The sequence below is a fragment of the Nipponia nippon genome, unplaced genomic scaffold (genome assembly GCF_047370975.1).
Source record: "Nipponia nippon isolate SJK-2023a ecotype South Korea unplaced genomic scaffold, ASM4737097v1 scaffold_1, whole genome shotgun sequence".
Taxonomy (NCBI): domain Eukaryota; kingdom Metazoa; phylum Chordata; class Aves; order Pelecaniformes; family Threskiornithidae; genus Nipponia; species Nipponia nippon.
The window spans coordinates 24,823,595-24,843,924 of record NW_028262290.1 but is presented as its reverse complement, the minus strand read 5'-3'; the positions used below and the strand labels follow the sequence as shown (position 1 = coordinate 24,843,924).

General features: G+C 43.1%; 1 protein-coding gene across 5 annotated transcripts in view; it reads left to right on the top strand.

Annotated features, from left to right (window-relative positions):
* The first annotated feature begins 6,472 nt into the window (after positions 1–6,472).
* Positions 6,473–20,330, top strand: part of MATN2 (matrilin 2) — a 76,891-nt gene continuing 63,033 nt past the window's right edge. For 3 of the 5 annotated variants that reach the window (XM_087749175.1, XM_087749183.1, XM_087749164.1), the window contains exons 1-2: positions 7,159–7,219; positions 16,675–16,842. In XM_087749175.1, the coding sequence (XP_087605301.1) occupies positions 16,710–16,842 (133 nt within the window). In that variant the 5' untranslated portion in view covers positions 7,159–7,219; positions 16,675–16,709. Of the gene's footprint in view, positions 6,568–7,146; positions 7,254–16,674; positions 16,843–20,330 lie in introns of those variants that run through there. The other 2 variants (XM_087749171.1, XM_087749168.1) reach the window with 2 other exon arrangements.

The window sequence follows — 20,330 nt, the reverse complement described above, 5'->3', positions numbered from 1 at the left end:
CAATTCATCATACAAGGCTATAACTTAGGGAGGCTGAACACCACCGTTGGGGATTTTTTTTAGATCACTTCCTACCTAAATTTTTCCATAATTCTGTCATTTAGTGCATGACTCACTCAGAAAATTGATAATAGAACACAGGACTGCTTGGGGAAACACACTTTGTCAAACTATCCTTTTTTCCTTTTTTAAAGGGGCCATGAAATGGATCAATATGGGGTCGAGTGTAAACATTATAAACTTGGACATTTCTTAGGCACTTCACCTGATACAACACAATATTTTGACTAGGGAACTAGAATGATATAGCAACAGCATTGCACATATGAAATAGATTGCAAAACAGCCAGTAAATCTCAACTGTATGTGAGCAAAGAATATTCAGTAAGTGAATGTTTCAAGAGAAATTCTGCAAGGATCAGTTTTTTACTCCACGGTGCTTAAAATTCTTCATCCATTACTTTAAAGAAAGCATAAATCATCAATAAAAAGGCAAAAAAAAAAGATTGTATTTTGCCTATACCTTAAAGCGGTGAATAATTCAAGCAGAATGTTTAAAAAACCTTGGAGTGGGTTAGCAAAAAGCTGAAAGAACCATTAGAGAGTTGGAAAATATGCCATCAAGCGAAAAACTCAGGAAATGCAATGCCTTTAATAACTCAGATTTAGGAGGTGACTTAAGGACACCATAAAGGTACCTAGGGAACAAAACTTCAGTAAAAAGTGTCCTCAATGCAGCCAACAGAAGTGTAACAGCACCTAATGATAGAAATCTGTAGACAGAAAAATCGGACTAGAAACAAGCTGTTTTTCTGCTATTCTACATCTCCATCTTTCATATTTGATAAAGTTTTCTAAGGGATTTTTTTTCTCCTTGGCAATTTTTTGAGTAATAAAGGACAGTTTTTGTAAGCCAATCCATAAATTAATTCAGGAATTAATGAATTCAGGGATATTCTGTATCTTTTGATATGTAGAAGGCTCAAAAAAAAACTTGGATGCTTAATTCCAAAACTGATGTCTAGACAGCATGTTCAATGTCTGCCCCACCTTACAAATGCTTCAACTTGCTCGATGTGTTGCTGCTCCCTTGGTACCTGCAGTTCTGCATTGCGGACCAAGTTTTCTCCAGCTTGTGGAGCTTGGCATTCACCTCCTGCCTGGGCCCCAGGGGGATCTGGTAAGGAGAAAGACCTGATAATTATGTTTAACACACCACCAGTTTGAACAGGGCTGAGTAGGCTGGTGCCCAGCTCATGCACAAGCTCCCTGAAGCTGTTCAGCCACCCAAGTCCCACTGCATGCTCTGACAACACACCCAGCACAAACCAGCAGAAATCTGCTCCTCACAAAATGCAGAAGTGGCTCCCAGTCTCTTTTGCAGGACAGTCCAAGGTGCAGGTGTGGCTTGGCTGTTGCTACCTGCTGTTTGCATGGAGGCTTGGAGCACCTGCCCTGGAAGCGTGCCTGAGAGCGAGCACAGGGCGACCAGCACAAGGACTCACGGAGACCTGGACAGACCTGCTGCCCTTTCTCGGCTCCCAAGGTCCTCTGCACAGCCCTGGCAGCAAGGACCAGAATTCTTGTCCTATGGGTGTTGGAACAGTATTGGCAACAAAGGGAATTAACACCTACATTTCCTTATGCACCTCATGAAGCACCAAGTTTTTGCAGTGCCATTGCCACAAACCTAGGTGTTGCAGGGCCAAACTTTCAGGAGTCAAATAACTCACACCATTGAGTTATTTGCCTTTTTCAGATGCCTTAAGAATATGAAGGGATTCCTAGAATTAACTACAGAGCCAGCCAAGATCCTAATCCTCAAACATATAGAACTAAAACACAGCAAAATCAACACAGAAGTGTGGGAGAAAAGTAGGTGCATGCTCTTTACAAATTCATAGTCCTTCAAACCCTTTGATCTGTTTCAGTTCCCCTGGTTTTATATATATAATGAAGTTCATAAACTGTGAACCATGAACAGAACTGTGCAATTCATGTATCATCGGTCCATCACTAACACTCAGGGAAGTCCTTTTTACCACAGGTGAGAAGAAAACACTTTCTCATTACATCTGTGCTTGAATCTTTACTGAATTTGTTTTTAACCAGCAGCATGTTCCTGGAATTATGGAAAGCATCAGCTGAATGGAAAGGATCCGTGTAAGAAAACAGTATGGGTTTTCAAAAGATCTCTCTCTTCATTTCTTTTTAGAGGCTATATAATGTACTGTGTACAAATTAGAATCATGTAAGTGTCAAGGAGGTGGCTAGCTATGGAAGAGATGCTCAAAACAGCTAAGAAAAGAAGTTAAGCACACACCTGAAGTAGAAAGGGCTTGTGGACATAGCAAAAGGGTAATGTTTTTGGGGGGGTGATGAGATATGGCGTATTATCTATCTGCTTCTTCAGGAAAACACATTAGATATAGCCTTGAACCCTATATCCTTATCTTTTATTTAAGTGATTTTAAGTGATAACAATGGAGAATCATACAGTAATTGACAACTACTGACAAACTGTAACATACCTGCTTTACATGACAGTAGTTTTAACCACAACAGACATCTAAGCCAAAAAAAAAAAAAGTCTTGTCTTTATTTAGGATGGGTAGTAGAGAAAGAAAAGATTGATACAGTTTTACTTTCAAGCTATTGCAGAAATTTTAAAATCCTGCTGTAACTAGAAGGAACTTGCATTGTATATTTCTTCAGATAGGAAGTACCTGCTGGTCCAGCACGTCAGGAGTCAGTGGAGACAGCTTCATTTCAGTGAGCACTGGACCCAGGAAAGGGTCAAATTGTAATTATATAGTTTTATAAAATTATATAGTTATATAATGATATATTTATTATTTTATTATTATTTATTATAATTGTTATTATATAATGATATAATTATAATTAAGGCTTGTGCTCCCATTGATAGACTGCAATTTGCATATGCATTGGAAACTCTGCTTGATTAATTGCAGTGCAGTGTGGTTTATAAACCCCATGAGTTAATATTAGACGTACATTATAATATTTCCCATCATAAGGCTGTCAGATACAAACTTTTGAAGTCATTTAAAAAATATGGTTTGATTTCTCTATAGACTAATAAAGACACCTAATAGTACAACAGCTTTATGATCTTGTTTATAAGCATTTCAGACCTTGCATGTCAATAAATAAAAAGCTGAATTCCTCCACTGGCAAAAGCCATAGACTTTTTATTGCACTAATAACCATTTTTACATATTTATTTCAAGCTTTTTTACTCAGGTCTCAATATTTTCTTGCTTGCAATAGAAACTAACAAAACTTTTATCTAGGCCTTTGAGAAACCTGTCTTGCTTCTGCTTGTCTACCCAATGCTAAAAACTTTGCTATCTATAAATATTTTACTGCAGTCAACACAGACAAAGGCAGGATAATAAGCAAGAGCAGCAGCAACTACAAGCAAGGGAGACGTGAACCTAAAACACATTCACATCAAGGGGAGCAGTTAGTTTCCACCCCAAATGACAGCGCAGGTATCATACCAAATTTTCTTAACAATTGGATTGAGTCAGGTGGTGCCCAGTGAAAAGCAATTAATACCTTAGAGCAACTTGACTTGTACAAATGCCATCTCAGCTTTTATTCTGATCCAAGTAGTACGGAAGACTTCAGAACAAATTTTGAAGCAAAGAATAATTAAAGATGTTGTGAAACATGAACAAGTGACAAATGCAGGATTAGTTTCCCAGCATTAGGTTGTGCTCATCTAACTTGCTTTTTTTAGGCAAAGGAAATGCAGTAGATCTAATCTGTCTGCACTTCAGAAAAGCATTGCCACAGAGGAAATTCCTACTTGAAATAGGAACTAGGAGAAGGACTGTGAGTATGGACCTAGCTCATGGCAATAGGAAAATGGGATGAGGGAGTGCTCAAAGGGGAAAGTTAGAGAAAAAGTTATTAGCAATTAATAAAAGATCATTTTGGGAATCTTATTTAACATTTAACTTTTTCATTCATGAAACTGGCAGGCAAAAGTGGAAGTTTTCTCATAAAACATAGGAGAATCAACAGACATTGTAAATGTAGAGGATAAGGAGGATCTTGTTTGGAAAGAATTGAATGAACTTAAGAATGAAGGAACTAGAAGAGAGGTGAAATATCATAGTATAAAATGAAAGATCATGTATTAGGTAGGATTTATCCACTGGCAAACAGGTGCAGCTGCATATATAAACTGAACACAAAGATGACCATCAGCCATCAATGGTAATGTGGCCACTGAAAATTAAAATTAAATCCTAGACCACATCAGGCAACGTATTTTCAATAAACAGAAATATTCCGGTGAGAGCTCATACGGTGTATCATGTTCAGTTCTGCCACACGCACCCACAGGAACCAGCTCAGCCCATATGCAGCGAGAACTTGCTTGCTGAGCGAAACAAGAGCGAAGGCTGAGAGAGAAAATTATTGCTGTCACTAAACACACGAGCTAGGCAAGCCTTGGAGAAGAAAAAGAGCTGTTTAGGTTGAAAGACAACATCGGTACTAGAAAACAAGTATAAAATGGCCATAAATACATTTAGGCTGGAAATCAGTAGGAAGCGTCTAACTACCAGGAAGGTCTGAAACAGTCCTCTAACAGCAGGAGGAAAACCAATTCACTGCTGTTTTAGTAAAGCACCTGCTTTTAAGATGGAACGTACTTTCTGAAATGTGGTTTTTACATTATGTGGTTGCCTGTGATAATTCAAAAGCAGCCTACATCACTGAGAATTTCTTCCAGACCGAGAACTATCCTTCCAGGCACTGAGAGAAGCCAGGAAAGGAAAGAGGAGACTCAGAAAGCCTCTGGTATCCAGTTAGCAATCTCAAAGACGATTAATAAATGCCTGCAGATCAAAGCATGTCTTGACAGAAGCCTCCAGCTTTTTCTAACTTAACATCTTCCAACTTTCCTCTACCCATCCTCCCAAATGTTGACAGACTGAACAATGTGTCTCCCAAATCACAAAGAAGTCACACGGTGGGAGTGGAGGAGAGAAGCTTGGCATTTGAGGAAGGACAAGTGGCAAAGAGACAGTGAGACTCTATCATGTGGGGAATACACAGAACTTCTGGTACGGTATTAAATAAATAGCAAAGTTGATTAATAAAGTCAAAGAAATAATAAGCTATCTCTTATAAAAAAACCAGATGCCTTATTGTGCTGACTCACTGTCATCATACCCCTTCCTCCGATCTCCAGCTGGGATACCTTCCGTGTGTTCAACCTGCCAACAGCAGCAGGCTGCACGGCCTCTGGGAAGAGCAAGTGTTGGGACTTCTTATGCGTAAGTTGGAGCTGAAGCGGCCAAGCCGAGCCTCTGGGTGCTCACATCATCTCCTCACCACACCACTTTCTCTCCCTCCTTTTGTCTTCCTCTGGCCACTCAGCTGGTGCCTCAAGCCACAGCACAGTGGAATCTTCAGGGGTACGGATTCTGTATTTTGAGATGATGGAGCATTATTTGGGACTGTGGCTGGGGCCTTGTCCTGGGCTACATTACAAAGGATGAAACAGAATGGGTGAACTGTTCTGCACTTGGCTCTGCTGGGTTTGCTATAATGTCTATCAATGTTCATCTGCCTTTTTAATTTTTTCCCTTTCTTCTAGCTACAGGAGAGGTTCAGAAGCCAGTGCTTAGAATGAAAGATGGGGCGAATCCGGCTCGTCATTCACATCCCTGTTTTTAGGGATTAGATTTTGTACACCCACCTCACAACTGACTGTGCCTTACAAAACTTACCCAAATTAGCTCTGCTGATTTCCAAGTTTGCTCACCATCCCAGCAACCCCGGGGGGTACAAATCTCCTCTCTCGGGCCCCGCTGGCACCCAATGTAGCGGAATCGGCACGGCTTGGCGATTTTACCCCTTTCCTGTTGGACGTGACAGTGAGCCCGGCTCACCTCCACCGTTTGGAACAGCTTTCACTGTTGTTTTTTTCCAGGAAACAGAAATTGCGATTGCTTTGGAACAAAGCAGGGGTTTTATTTTTTTCTTCTTCATACATAATAAAACCATAAATGTTGATATAAGCCCCACACTCAGCTTTTTCCACCTGGACTATTGACTGTGCCGCTGCCGTGACAGCTGAGAAATGACGGTCCCTTCTACCTGGCCCGTTTCTTTCGCGATCCCCTCAGCGTTTCCCCCGATGGAGACTCCCGCAGGCTCGCCGCGGTGGCAGACACCCGCATGATTCACCGGGGACTGTTTGCCTTGGCGCGGAGGTCCTCGGCGCGGGGAATGGGATTTCCATTCCCCGACGTTTCCCTTGGTCGGCTTCCCTGGAAGGGAGCGCGGGCCCGGCCCGGGGAGCACGGCGCTGGCCGGGGAGCGATGCCGCCGGCCCGGCGCTGAGCCGCCAGATCCAAACCACACCGCTTTCCTCTAGCGGGGACGCCACGGCCCTCTCCTGCGAGGAGAGCCCCCTCGGCCGGGGCAGGCACTTCTCCTCGGGGCCGCAGCAGCTCCCCTCGCCGCCCCCTCGCAGCGCAGGGCCACGTCTGACAGGGGGGAACCGGCGGCGGTGCCGAGGTGCGCGGCGGGCGCGGGGCGGCGGGGCCGAGACGGGGCCGCCGCAGCCGGGAGCCCGGAGGGGCGGGAGGGAGCGGGGCCGGTGGCCCGCGTCCCTGACGGGGCTGACGGGAGGGAGCGGGTCCCGCGTCCCTCGGGGGGCAGGCGCGGGGTCGATGGCCCGTGCCCGGTGAGGGCCGTCGATCCCGTTTCTTCCCTCACGGCAGGCGGGAGGGAGCGGGAGGACGGCCCGCGCCCCTTACACGGGGCAAGCGGGAGGGAGCGGGGCGACAGCCCGTGTCCCGCACGGGGCAGGCGGGAAGGAGTGGGACCGCGACCCTGACGGCGGAGGCGGCCGAGGAGAGAGGGGCCCGGCCACCCGCGGCTGCCTCCCGGGGAAGAGCCGGCTCTGGAGGTCTGGGCAGGGTGGCCGGTGTCTCCCTAGCGGGACCCCCCCCTTTCCCTCGCCTCAGTACGGCTGAGCCTGGCTACGGCCGCTCGGGGACGGGGCTGGCGGGAGGCGGCAGCTCCCCTCAGCCCGCGGCGCTCCCGGGGGGGCGGGAGGGGGAGCGCCGTCCGGGGCCGCGCCGAGGGGGGAGGAGGCGCTCCCGCGCTCGCTCCCGGCCGCCGCCGCTGCCCGCCGCCGAGCGGAGCGGCCCCGCCAGCCCCTCAGGTAAGCCCGGCTCCCGGCCCCGCCAGCCCCTCAGGTAAGCCCGGCTCTGCCGCCCGCGCTGCCCGGCCCCGCCTCGCCTCTCCCGCCCGCCAGGCGGGTCCGCGGCGCTCCTCCCGGGGGCACCGGCAGCCCCGCTGCCTCCCGAGCCGCCCGACGGGGCTCGGCATCGCTGACACCTCCGGGGCACGGCACAGCCTGCCGTCACCCCCGCCCCGGGGCCCCGGCTGGGCGGAGGGACGGTCCTGCCCCGCGGCGGCGGTGCCCGGGGGCCCCTCCGGGTGAGGGGGCGGCCGGGGAGGGCCCCGCGGCCGGCGGGGGCGGCAGGGCCCTGGCGGGGAGCGGGAGGCCGAGGCGAGGGGCCGCGGCGGGGTCCGGGGCTGGGTTGAATGCTGGGTCCTGCTGGGGGGGGTTGCTGCTCGTGGTTCAGCCGCAGGAGAAATGCTGCCCTTTCGTTTGGACTGCATGGGACTGAGCAAGCTCCCCATGTGCCCTCTTCCCTGTGCATGCTTCAGTAACTCATTTAACAGTGTATGTGCTGTAAGGAGAAAAAACATTATATTCTCAAACCAGCGCAGAATCGGAGCCAGATTTTACCTAGAAACGTTTGTTAGTGAGTAGCCTGCAGGTGTCTTTACCAGCTTCCAGCAGGACGGGATGCGGCTTATCCCGGTGCAGTGGGTGCAGCCCCGCAGGTAACAGCGCTGGAGCAGTCACCTCTGACATGCAGCGTGGGCCTGAGAGCAGCGCATTTGTTGGAGATGGAAGGAGCGGGGAACGGTTTGCTGCGTGTAATGTACTTACCCTGGAAACCCAACCTAGATGGTGCTCTTTAATCTTATAAAAATTGTTGTGGCATCTTTAATGACCACATACTCCTGTTTCAGAAGACAGTTCTTTCCATGTCAGACTGGCTGCTGTCACTGCTTAACCGTGGGTTAGTGTTGACTGGGAGGGAAGAATGCAACCTACTGATTTATGTAATTCTTCCTAAATGCTTGGGTTTTCTTTTGGGGCCATCATTCAAGGGGTGAATGATCCTGACTGAGATCTGAAAAGGTGACATGCTGTGTTACATGTTATAGCTGTGCTACCGTCAGGCAGCTGACTACTTTCAGAAGAAATTATCATACTGAATCCCATCATAAATTCTCCTGAAATCAAGAGCTTAATAAAATGCGTGTATGGCTTTTCCATAAAATCCTATAAAATCTACAAAATAATTTTTGAATGATACACTTTTCATATAGATGTGTCAGCTTTAAGGACTGGATTTTTAAAACTTTTTCTCATGTATCAATATGATTATAACTATATTCATCAAATTAAATTTGATTTACTTTATATCTTAAGAAAATGTAGCACCCAGTTACACAAGGCTGCAGCTAAGACCCTAAATCCTGCACTCAATATTCACACCTAATTACTTTACGTGAGTCTTTCCATTGACTTCACTGGGATTTCTCATGAACAAACTAACGCACACTCTAGTGCTTATGAGCTGGGACCCTGGGACCCAGCTGTAGTAGTAAAAGATGTTTTAGTCAGTCCAGGCAAACTAGGGAAAGGCTAATCAGATCTAAATACTCTCCCGTGACTTATAAACTGTCTCCATGAGAGTGTAAAACACTAAGCACTGCTATTTAATTATAATCTGGACATCATTAACAAGCTCCTTTTGTATAGTGTACTCATTGTTATATTGTGTTTTCGTTAAGAGTACGGAGTATTTGGAATGGAGTGGTTTTAATTCCCAAATTACTGTTTTACACTGGTGTGGGGGTCAGTACAGGTTTGCAAATACGTTTCAGAACTGCTGTATCCTTTTTTTTAAAAAAAAAAAAAAAGCCCTTGTGCGTGCAATTAGCAGTCTGTTACGGTTTGTGACCACTTCACAGAGACAAAACTAAGCAGCCCACATATGTATTGTATGTCATATAATATATGCTTTCATATAAATACCTACTTTTCATGGTAAAAGTGAAGCTTCTCAGTTTTGCCGTGCTACTCTTCTGGGAACTTTGTGGAAACCCTGATGTCTAGATCAGATTTGGAACCAGAAAGTGCAAATGAGTCTTCCCCAAAAGAACAAGATAATGAAAAGGTCTATTGTCCAAATGGCAACTGAAGAAAAATCATAACATGGAGATTGATGCTGTCATAAAATAGGAATTCCCATTGCTAACGATTGCTGTCTGACCACTGGAAACTATGCAGAGTAAGCCATACTATGGGTGTACTGTTCTACAGCATCTCCAGTAACTTTTATAGGGCAAGTTTCTGAAATTACTGAAATGGTCGTCAGCTTCAGCTCTGCTGGGGTTGGACCTGATGGCCTACAGAGGTCCTTTCTGACCTCAATTATTCTATGATTCTGTGATTTAGTAGTTATTAGTTTTACAACAGTGGTATCAGGAAGTCTATATGTGATTTAGATGAATGACTTAAAAATAACTAATAGATCCCTTAATGTTCCTTATTTCATTAGAGTTGCAGAAAATTAAATTATACATGTAGTGTATGTATAATGTAGCATTATATACTCTAAGCCCTTTAGATAACTGCGTCCATTGTGTAAAAGTCCTACCATATTTACACCTCACAATAAAATCTAATGCAGAATTGAAATGCCAATCTTTGCTCTTTCCCATACGCTGTATGTTTTGGTGTGTGTACTCATGAAGACATACATGTACTTATCTGACCCCTGTGCTTGAATAGGCAAGCTGCTCTTCCCCCATGCTTCCAGAATGTGGTTGCCCTCCTGTATACTCTAGCACCTTCAGCCACACTCTGCGTACAGGTAGCCATGCACAGCGTTGGGTTTGTGGGAATACTTGGCTGACTACTAAATGTCATTCACCTCCCTTCTATGAACTGCTCTATAGTGCGTTTTAGGTCTTCCCTTTACTGTTTCAAGATGTAAGGTTTAGTCGACTGTAACATTTGCTTTTATTGATCTGGGACACAACTCAGCTGTGGGCATTTGTAGCAGCAGTCAGAATAATTAGGTACTGATGGAGTTTCTTTCAGCTGCAGCCCAACTGCTATGCAAGGCAGGGGTATCTCTCAGTACAGAGGGCACTGGAATATCCTTTTAGCTGTAGAGGTAGGGATACATGCTGGAGGAGGAGGACCATATGAAAGCACAGGAGACAAATGTGAGAGACTTTCAATCTGTGGTTGTCATCCTGTCCCCATCCATGTGCAGACATGTCTGGAACAGGCAGATTGCCATCACATGCTGGGGTCGCGCGTCCTTCTGCAGACACAAGACAATGACGTGTGGCCCTAAAACTTCCTGTCAGGAAACAGACCTTCATGGACCCATTGGAAGAATTTGTCCCAGTCTTGTGCTGGAGTACGCAACTTCTGGTCCCAAGCCCACTGCAGATTTGGGTTACTCTTACTGTCTGGACACTCACTATTTTAGACTGATAAAGGACTGATTGATGTTTCCAAGTCAACAGTTAGTTTTGTTGTTGTGGTTGCTTGTTGTGCTATTATGAAAGCTGTTTGCATTTGGGTTGTTTGTCTCAGAATACACCTGAATTACTAACTGACTTTTAGATAACGGGCTTCCCAGATTCATCTGATACTCCTGACAGCATGAATAGCCAAAGTTAGTCTCTTAAAAGGAGCTGAAGAATGTGTTAAGAAGGGGAGTACCCCTCTGCTGCTTTGTAGGACTTGGTGCAGGGCTGGGTAGGTTCATGTGCTCTCTCATGCCATCAGGGTTGGGGGGCAGATGAGGAATTGACAAACTTAGAGCACCTGCAACCTTGTTCCTTCTTAATGATTTAACCGTATCAGTGAGATGCAGGTGACAACCGTGATTTTAGGGGAGTTCTACCTGTCCTGTGCTGCTGAGCCTAGTGAAGCCCTCCTTGTGCAGCAAGGAGCTGCAGAAAATCCAGTGCATCATTTGGTGGAACAGGATGACAGTAGACTGCTCCTTTATAAGGATGAAGGCAAGATGGTGCTTCTTGCTGATGTGCTAAATATCATCCTCCTGATTGTGGCTAGCTGCCCCCACATAACACCTGCATAGCTAGGGACAGATATTTTATGACGTTGGACTCTGCAGGACTCTATAATTTTTCACAACTGGAAAATGCCTGAGTCAGCAATCTGGTCCAGAAAGACGGAGGAAATTATTAATACTCTGTGTCCTGCCACCCATGCCACACACAGTGATTTTAATGAGTAATGGACTAGTAATGCATGTGTTGGCTTGTGGATAGTGAAATACTTCGGAACATGTTCTAACTGATAGTTAACAGGGCTTTACAGTGCCTGCTGTCCTTAATTTGTTTTAATTTCTGAAGTGATGGGATTGAGAATGAGATATTTTGTGGCTTTCATGTAATAGGAGCTCATTGGTTTTCCAAGCAACTCACTGTGCTTGCTAACTTGGGCACATGGACTGTGATTTTACTGACTTACATAGATCGCTTACAGTTTCTTTAACTTCAGTAAAAGCTTTTGATTTGATTGCAGTTTCCTGTTATCTTAAAAATGGATAGATAATAAGGACTGCTGAAAGAACTTCAGAATATTTTCCTTTTTATGCACTTACATTCTTTATAACTTAAAAACACTGATGTTAGATCTTCTGGCAGCTTAATGAAAGTAAATGGCTGTCTCCTTTAACTATCAAACAAGGAAAGCTGAAGGCAACCTCTATAGTGGCAATAACTGCTGCCTCTGGTGCTTGTTTTGTCTTCCCGTTCCTTCCCATCTATGATGAGAAATTATATAGGGTTCAAGAGAGTGGATATTGCAGTTACTAAAGGTGTTGATGTTCCAGGTAACTGCTGAGAATTTCCCCTTCTGTGCATTGTGCCAGTTTTGGTGGCAGCTGGAGAAGGTGGGGAGGTAGGGGGTTGTGGAGTTCATGTTTCTGATTTAGCCTTGGAGGACAACTTGTACTGCAACATGAAGAAGGAGACTACCCAGAGGAGCAGGAGGCATGAGTTGAAGCATTTTACTACCATGTTTTTCCAATTTCTTTTTCAGCATGATCTGCCCAGCAAAGACAGGTACATTTTTAAGGTACCTGAATGAAAGAGGTGGTGGGTTTCCCAATTCTGCGTGAAAGAAATTCCCCTGAAGTGGGGTAAGAGATGGAAGGACACTGACTTCAGCATGAGCCACAGAGCATCTCTTCTCTCTTGGCATTATTTAAGAGTTACCACAGGAAAGAGGACAAATCTTAATAACATGCACCATGCAGTGGAGAAGGTCATTGATTTATCACCCCTGGCACTGAATATTCAGTAGTGTCTCTGTCCAAAACACAGCCATCAATCCCTTATGAGGAGACTTCCATGGAAAGATATTTGAAAGGGTAGAAACAGGCTTGTGTTGCTTGAGTGCTGTCCAACAAAGGAAACGGGTATTTTAAAGATGAAGTCTCAATTTCATTTTTCAGTATTCTTACACTGTAGTTCATGAAAATTGAAAATCCATAACTGTGCATCACAAAAATTATTCTCTTGCATGGGTATATGGCTAAGCAAGCATAGGTAAAATTGATAAGAAAACACCATGGAAATATTTCTGTCTTGACTAACAGCCAGTTAGGGAGCAAGGGAAGCCTGAAAAGAACAAGAGAGCCTGTCTATTTACTTTCTGTCTTCTAGGATAATCTCCTTTATACCAAACCTCTTCAAGACAGCTGCAGATATTGCAGGCAGGCCTCATCAGATTGTACCTCTGTGAGCAGCAGTTGCCTGTTCACTGTTAGGAGCTTCTTCACATGTCCAGCAGAGCAGTGTGCTGCACTGACTGCTCCAAGGTTGCTGTGAAAGTCCTGCATAGGACCCTCTTCTTCCTCTCTCCACGGGTAGAAGAATGGAGCAGTGGAAGCTGGTGGATCTGGTGCTCAGCCTGGTTGAGCCCCATGTATTGCCACACCTCCTCTTGGTGTCTTCTGCTTTTGAGGTGTTCGGGATGTTTGTCATGCGGTGACTTGGTCTTGGGTCTGCCCAGGGGACTTTGCTCCTGATGGTATAATGCTGAATACTCCTGCTGCAACAGCTGGAATTGAAATGCTTGAAACATGTTTTCCAAGTAGCCACAAAAATACGTGTTTGTAAGTTTGGTACTGTGGGAGCGCATTCTCAGCTGGTACGGCAAGGGTTAGCCAGCAATGTGAAGCTACAAAGGGCTGTGCCAGCAGCCTGGCTTAGCCTGCTGGGAAAATGAGGTGTTAAATACCAAATGTGGTGCAATAAACACCATCCAACTTCTAGAGCGAAGGCAGGGGACCTTGCAGAAGACCCAGAAAATAAACAGAGAACTGTGAGAGGACTGTATGTGGAAGAGCCATGCAACCACAATCCAAACTGATCATGTAAAAATGCAAGCAGAAGTAGACACAAATACATACCTGGAACTAGAGCAAAGCAAACAAGTCCAGACTGTCATCACCTCAGGAAAGCAGCACAGAAGCTTTCAGTGTGAATGAAAGGGTGGCAACAGGCTTGGATCAGTGGTATGTGTTATCACATACGCAGCCTTTGGCTTTGGGAACATGTTGGGTTTTTTCTCACTGAAAATGGATGCAATTTCACTTTAATTTTTATTTTAGATTATCTTACACATCAGAACTTGTAAGATGAGGCAGCTAAAGCTCTCCGCTGTTAAGCATTGCTTTCTCCTGAAACAGTATGTTAAAACACTGTTTGTGAGGGTAGGAGTGTGTTGATAACAGTTTGGGTTTTTTTTAATCAGAATTGGATCATTTTTGGTGGAGCTTTAAGTAAGATTATTTTCTGGTTATCAGGCTGGTAAAGATATTGAGATCTAAGGTTTCTGAATCAAAATGAAATACTGTTGAACAATAGAAGTTATGTTAAGTTTGAATAGAAAGTTCCCCAGAAAACTGGGCACTGTTATTCAATGCTTCTGTTTCTTTAGTACTCCCAACCGTACTTTTCAAAGGGACTGGTAAAATCATGCAAAAATTGAAAATTTACTGCTTTAATATGCTTCAGAATTCAGTGACAGCTAGTGAATGGTTACATAGGCTTTTTGGTTTATATGGTCAGCTAATCATATGACATTTGCATGCTATATAAACACGTTCCTAACAGAATTCAAAGACTTAAAATTACAGCAAACAAACTTTTTTTTTCTTATTTCTGAAGTTGCTTGGGGACAGTAGTGAGCCTAGTGAATTTGAAATTGTGATCAAATACCAAAAATTGCTACAAAGGCATAAAATATGTTAAGTGCCAGAATGTAAGAGGGGTTAGTTTGGGGTGCTTTTCCGAGCTGGTAGGACTGTCCTGAGTCACGTCTTTATCACAGTTTCCTTTGGCACCATGCTGTTACTGGCTCCTTCAGCAACGCATTGTGAAAGTGCTCTGCCACAGTAGCCTTGGTTCTCCGTGAAGGTGCCATCAGGAACAGGTAAAATGGCTTTACTTAGAGATTAGCCCAATCTTCACAGCTGTTTAGGATGGATAGGAAGGAGGGATGAGTTAGGCCACTGATAACTAGGTAACAGCCAGATAGCCCTCTTGAAAAAACTGTTCATGCCTGGTTCCTTTGGCAGCCTTGTAAGGAACATATTTCTCTATGCTCCTTAGCTCTCTGAGCATGGCTTCTATGTTTCTAAAACATTGGTGCTAGAACTGGCATGTATCCTTGAGGCCCATTTGTCTTGTGTGCGGAAGGAGCAGGCCAGAGAGAGAGGAGGCCCCCTTGCACAGCCCTGTGTTTGTTGGCGATGTTCTGAGGAGTGAGGAGACAACCTGGGAGAAGCTTCCAGCAGTAATCTCCAGCAGTAACAACTGTTGCCTCCAGCAAAATTTCGTCCCATTTTCAGTGGTGCGTTGCAGAGTCCACCTGTTTCTGACTAGAGCACTGGAAATACTCTACCAATAATACCATCCAGGTGTCCATGCTGCTAGGGCTCCAAAAATTTAATTTTTTGTGGCCACTATTATAAGCACCAACTATTTACATCTGTTTCCTAGTTTGAATGTCCTTAAATCGCGTGTTAACCTGTTACTGCATAATATTGGACATTTAAGCAAGGCTGGGCATTTTGAGTGCAAAGACTCAGTGCATTTTGCTCTCTGGCATATACTCCAGAACACTACGTTCACAATTGGAGATGCTGAGTAGGATACACAAAAGGCAAAATAGACTGATAGACAGAAAAAATAGAGTAATGTGTAATGGTTGTGCAGGACAGGCTAAAGAATAATGTATAAAATCTCTTTATTAGACAGAAAATATTTATTCAGAATTTACTTTTCTGCCAGTGAGTACCTCACGGTGAGAAAAAAATCAATTCTCTTTCTGAACTGGAGCATTTAGTTGCCTTCTGTTACAGATCTGTGGCTCTATGTGCTTATCAAGACCCTATTAAAATTGTTTTCAACATCTTAGTTACTTAACCAAGAATTACTGTTAAAATTTGCACTGCTCGTAAATTTTCCACTCAGATTCAGGTAGAACAGTTCTTTGTTGTGAAAGTGGGTAGGTTTATGCATCTCTTGCGTGCCTAGGGGAGCTCTTGACTAAGTTTCATCATATCACCAGTTCCAAGGCTGAGTCTAGCTCCTGTGAGATGCTCTCTTCACAACCCACAACAATAAAGTTTTGGGGGAAGATAGGCAGAATCGCCACCTGAGTAAGCCCACCAACAGGGGACATGGCCAGAAGATCAGCCTTTAGCATGTCGGTCTTAGCTTTCTGTTTGTGGGCACAGTCAGACATGGCTTTTGATGGTGCCTTAACAAACTGCTGGGCAGGAATCATCTCTTAATGTAGGAATTTTGCCTGTTAATTTGTTCTTCTGTGTGACAAAACTTCTCCATAACCTATGGCAAGCTCATTGCCAGTCCTCAGAAGTCTCCTTGAGTAAACAAGATTCGTTCTGCACGGTTATCTTCACGCTACCAACCACAGGCAGTCTTCTGAAAAGGAAGCATGAGCTGTCACCAGTTCTTTCTTAGTTGCTGTTTCTGGAATATATTCCCTTCTCTTGTTGTAATTCTCCAAGAGTTTCTGAAGCAAGTATCCCTCAGACTACAAGAACCATTAAACTTCTGAAAAAATGCAACGGAGCGCTGAGTAGAATAATGAAAACATATTTGTGTCCTCCTCGAACCTGTTTATGCTGACAGGCTGACTGAAGCAAAGTTCCTTTTCTTGCTTTAAAAACATTTGATTATTACAGATGGTTGTAAAAGTTGATACATTTTAAATGTTAACTATGAACTTCAACTAACAATACTTATAAAGACTATGCAGGGTGTGCTAACTGCTACTTCATTATGTAGATCTTCTTTCTTGAAGGTGTAGATATTATTCCATGCCAGTATATCTGCATGTTTGTGTGTGATGGGAGGGAAGCAGTGCAGCTGGGTGGCTGGCATGGTTACAGTGTATCTTTTTGTGTAATCAAAGAGCTCGTTGCCTTCTCTCCTTTGTTGCAGGTTCACATCCTTGAACGTCCCTATATTTCTTGAAGATGAAGAAAATGATTGCATGCTTCTTCCTGCTATTTGGACATACTCTGCTTTCCACTGTCTCTGTCATGGCAAAAGATCTCCCTGGAGGACATTTCACCCGAAGAAGGGATGTTAACTCACAATCCCTACTAGGTAAGTTACAAAAAAAAAAAAACAAACAAAAACCCAAACCCCACCACCAAAAGCCATCTTAAATACAAATGATAAAAGCCATGAGCAGCTGGCCAAACCTTGGCTGAGTTAGTTTATAATAAAAAGGAGATTGCCATTTGCAAGCAGGAATATGAGAAAGTGTTTTGACCAGTTAGCAGCTATTGAAAGAAGGTGTTTACTTTCGGAGTACTAAATCTAAGTGAATGGACGATAGTAATAAAAGCACACCAGTGTTTCCAGGGTCTTGTCTCCAAAGCTGCATGCAGTGTCTCTCTGCTGCTTCAGTCTCCTGCCTAATACTCATGATGAGCCAACTCCGCTAACCATGTGCTGTCAGCCACCTTCCCCACGGAGGTCGCCATCGGGAGATGGGGCCAGTGGGGCTCTGGTGGAGGCAGCAGCACTTTGTGTAAGTGGTATGAAATAAATATTTGTTACAGGATTGTTGCCTTGGAAAAAAGACCTTATTTTCACTGTTTGGAGAAAATACATATTGGTCCATGGAGGTTCTGTCAAAGCTGCCTTTTACCATGATAGCAAGTTTTAGCTGTCTAGATGTATGTGCTGTGCATAATGATGATTGAATGGAAATCAGTGGCTATTGAAATGAGGCTTGTCATTAAATTACTTTATGTTAATCCCTCCCTTTTGTCAAGTTAATTTTATTTATAATGAGTAGCTCATTTTTCCCCTTTTGCCAAAAATCTGAGGACAGGATCTAGCAGTTGTAGCTTGTATCTGTCATATTTTAAAACATTAAGGTTCATTTCTCTCTTGTTGATCATTGCTTGTACATCATCAGGCAGTTTGCTGGTCAGCTTTTTCACCTGCTAATAGTTCATGGCTTAGAATCATTTTCTTTTGCTCATTGTTTAAAGTAATTGTCAGGTTATACAAACACAGCATGGATGGGGCTTTGGACATGGCCCATCATTAGGGATTCATGATACACATCAACAACGTCAGATATCTCTCTCCAGCCATTGGGAGATGTTAAGTGGCCTGCCTCCCCATAAAGGTGACCTAACCTAGGTGAGCATGGCAAACGTGAAATGTCCTGTAGAAGATGTATTGGGAACAAAGAAGAAGAAACAAAGGCACCCATGGGAGAATGGGTGACAGAGAGGGGAGCACTGAGTTTTATCAGTGAAACTCTTCTCCAAACAAAGTGTAGTCCTTTAAATATGTGAAATTCCATTAAGTACCACTCACAATCTGTCCTTCGTGAAATTAAAACCATTGTTTTTCAATTCCTATAGAAAAAAAATCAAGCCAAATGACAACAGATTTCCCTTTCTTATTCATCTTTCTCAAAACTAATAGGTGCGGTCTTGAGACACTTGGGGTTCTACAACTGAAGGCTGAAAACCACAGTTCTGGAAATCTAGTCCATCAAAAAATATGGATGTGGAACAGCAAAGAGAAATACCCACATTCACACCTTACTCAACAAGCCTCTCAAACTTTCTAAAAGCCTAAATTCTAAAATGTGATTAAATAGCAGCCCCTCCCAAATATTTTAGGGTCCCCAGGAAATACCCTAAGTGAGCTTATTACTTTAAGAAATAAACTACCTGTCTCTCTATAAAATGAACACAATAGCAAGGTATTACGTGGAGAGACTAAAAGGTGTCATGTTTCTCAGCTTGCCTTTTTTCCCTGTGATTTTTTACATTGCTTTTATAGCCTCTTTTTCTTATTTTAAATAGTGGAAAATATATCAAAAGAATTAGCACTCAATATAAATCAAAATGTATAGATTAAATTATTTCTTTCTTCTTTCAAAAGCCAAGCGATTTGTGGTCCCTGCTTTTGGAAAATTCTGGATCCCTATTCAGTTTGGCATGTGCAGGATGCAAACAATTCTGGCAGCTCTGGCTGAAAGAACCTTTTCAAGACATTAAATGATGCAAGAAACTTGGGACATTCTCTGGTCCAGCCCATAAAAGTACGTGGCAGTTTGGAGTCACACTCTTGGGCCTTGCATTCTGTTATAATAAATTAGGTCACCTGCTTCAAATTCAGCAGCACATATAAACAGTGGCATGGTTAAAACGTGCCTCTCTGTAAAGAACAGAATGTGTAAAATGCATGCCACTCTGCTGGAAAGCTGTAGTGTTCCTTAAATGACATGAGAAAGAACGGGGCCAAACCATGATCTCAGTGACATGAAGTCTATTGACTTAATAAAATCGCTCCAGAATTACAGCAATTTAACAGGGATTAGAAGCTGTCCCATTCTATATAATATGTATATTATAAATAGCGGTGGTGATGACAATTGCTGCTGTTGTGGAAAGACTTGGTTGGCAGGCAGAAGTGAGCAATATAGCTGCAAAGATCCAACGGATACCTGGAAAAGTAATAAAAGTTCAGGTTGTTTTTTTTTTTTTTTTTGGGGGGGGGTGTCTCTATGTTTTTAGGACTAAAATGAAGGATTACGCTATGTAAATATTAGTAGCATTAAAATAATTTTATTCCTTTTTTCTTCATTTTACCAATTTTTAAAACAAAAGTGTACTGCTTTGCTAACTATTTAATGGTAAAATACTAGTAGTGTCCATGTACAGAAGTAAAAGTCCTTGCTCCAGGAAACTGTCAAGATAAATAAGCAAAAGGGAATGGACGAAAAATCCTGTGGGATTGTCCACATAGAGATAAAAGTACTTTGGGATCCAGCTTTAGGAGGATTTAATTTTTCTGCAGCTATGCACTAATACTTCATAGATTTCTTAATTGTCTTGTTAGGGCTAATAGCTTTATATTAGTATAATTATTAGCTATAGCAATAATGATTGTAAACAACAATAAGCGATGCAAACATCTGCCAAATTAAAACAACACATATTAAGGTTTAGCAGAAAGACTGGGGATAAGAGAAACATAGAAAAGACATACTTCATTCCTTCTGAAACCTTATATTAGTATAGTTTTAACTATAATAATAATAAGCTATCATTGTTTAAAATTATTGTTGCTATAGCTAATAATTTCTATTAAAGATATGAAATCTTTCGTGCAAGGATCGATTGGATATAAAGTGTTTGGAACTCTCTCTATGTGGCCCTTGAAAGCCAAACTGCTTTGCAGGTTTTTCTTTCTTTAAACACTGAATCAAACTTCAAAGTATTTCAAACTTGTCAATTGTGCCAATTTGATTAAATTTGTTAACATTTTCTTAAATCTTTCTTGCAGCATATTAGTTGTAGAACACGTGTAGTTGCTTTAGAGATAGAAAATATACATGTTTTTCTCATAATAACAGAATTTGTATTAGATTGGTGGAAAATATTGTTTTAATGTAGGTGTATTTATGTGTTAAAGGATCATTTCCATAGTCCTGCAAGATCTTGTGAAATAACGGAAAGAAATAGGATGGTCCATTTGTCTTTCCTGTAGCAGAGGGCGATCACCTCTTCCCCTTACATGACATACGAACTAAGTTTTGCCTTGTCTTTCTCCTCATC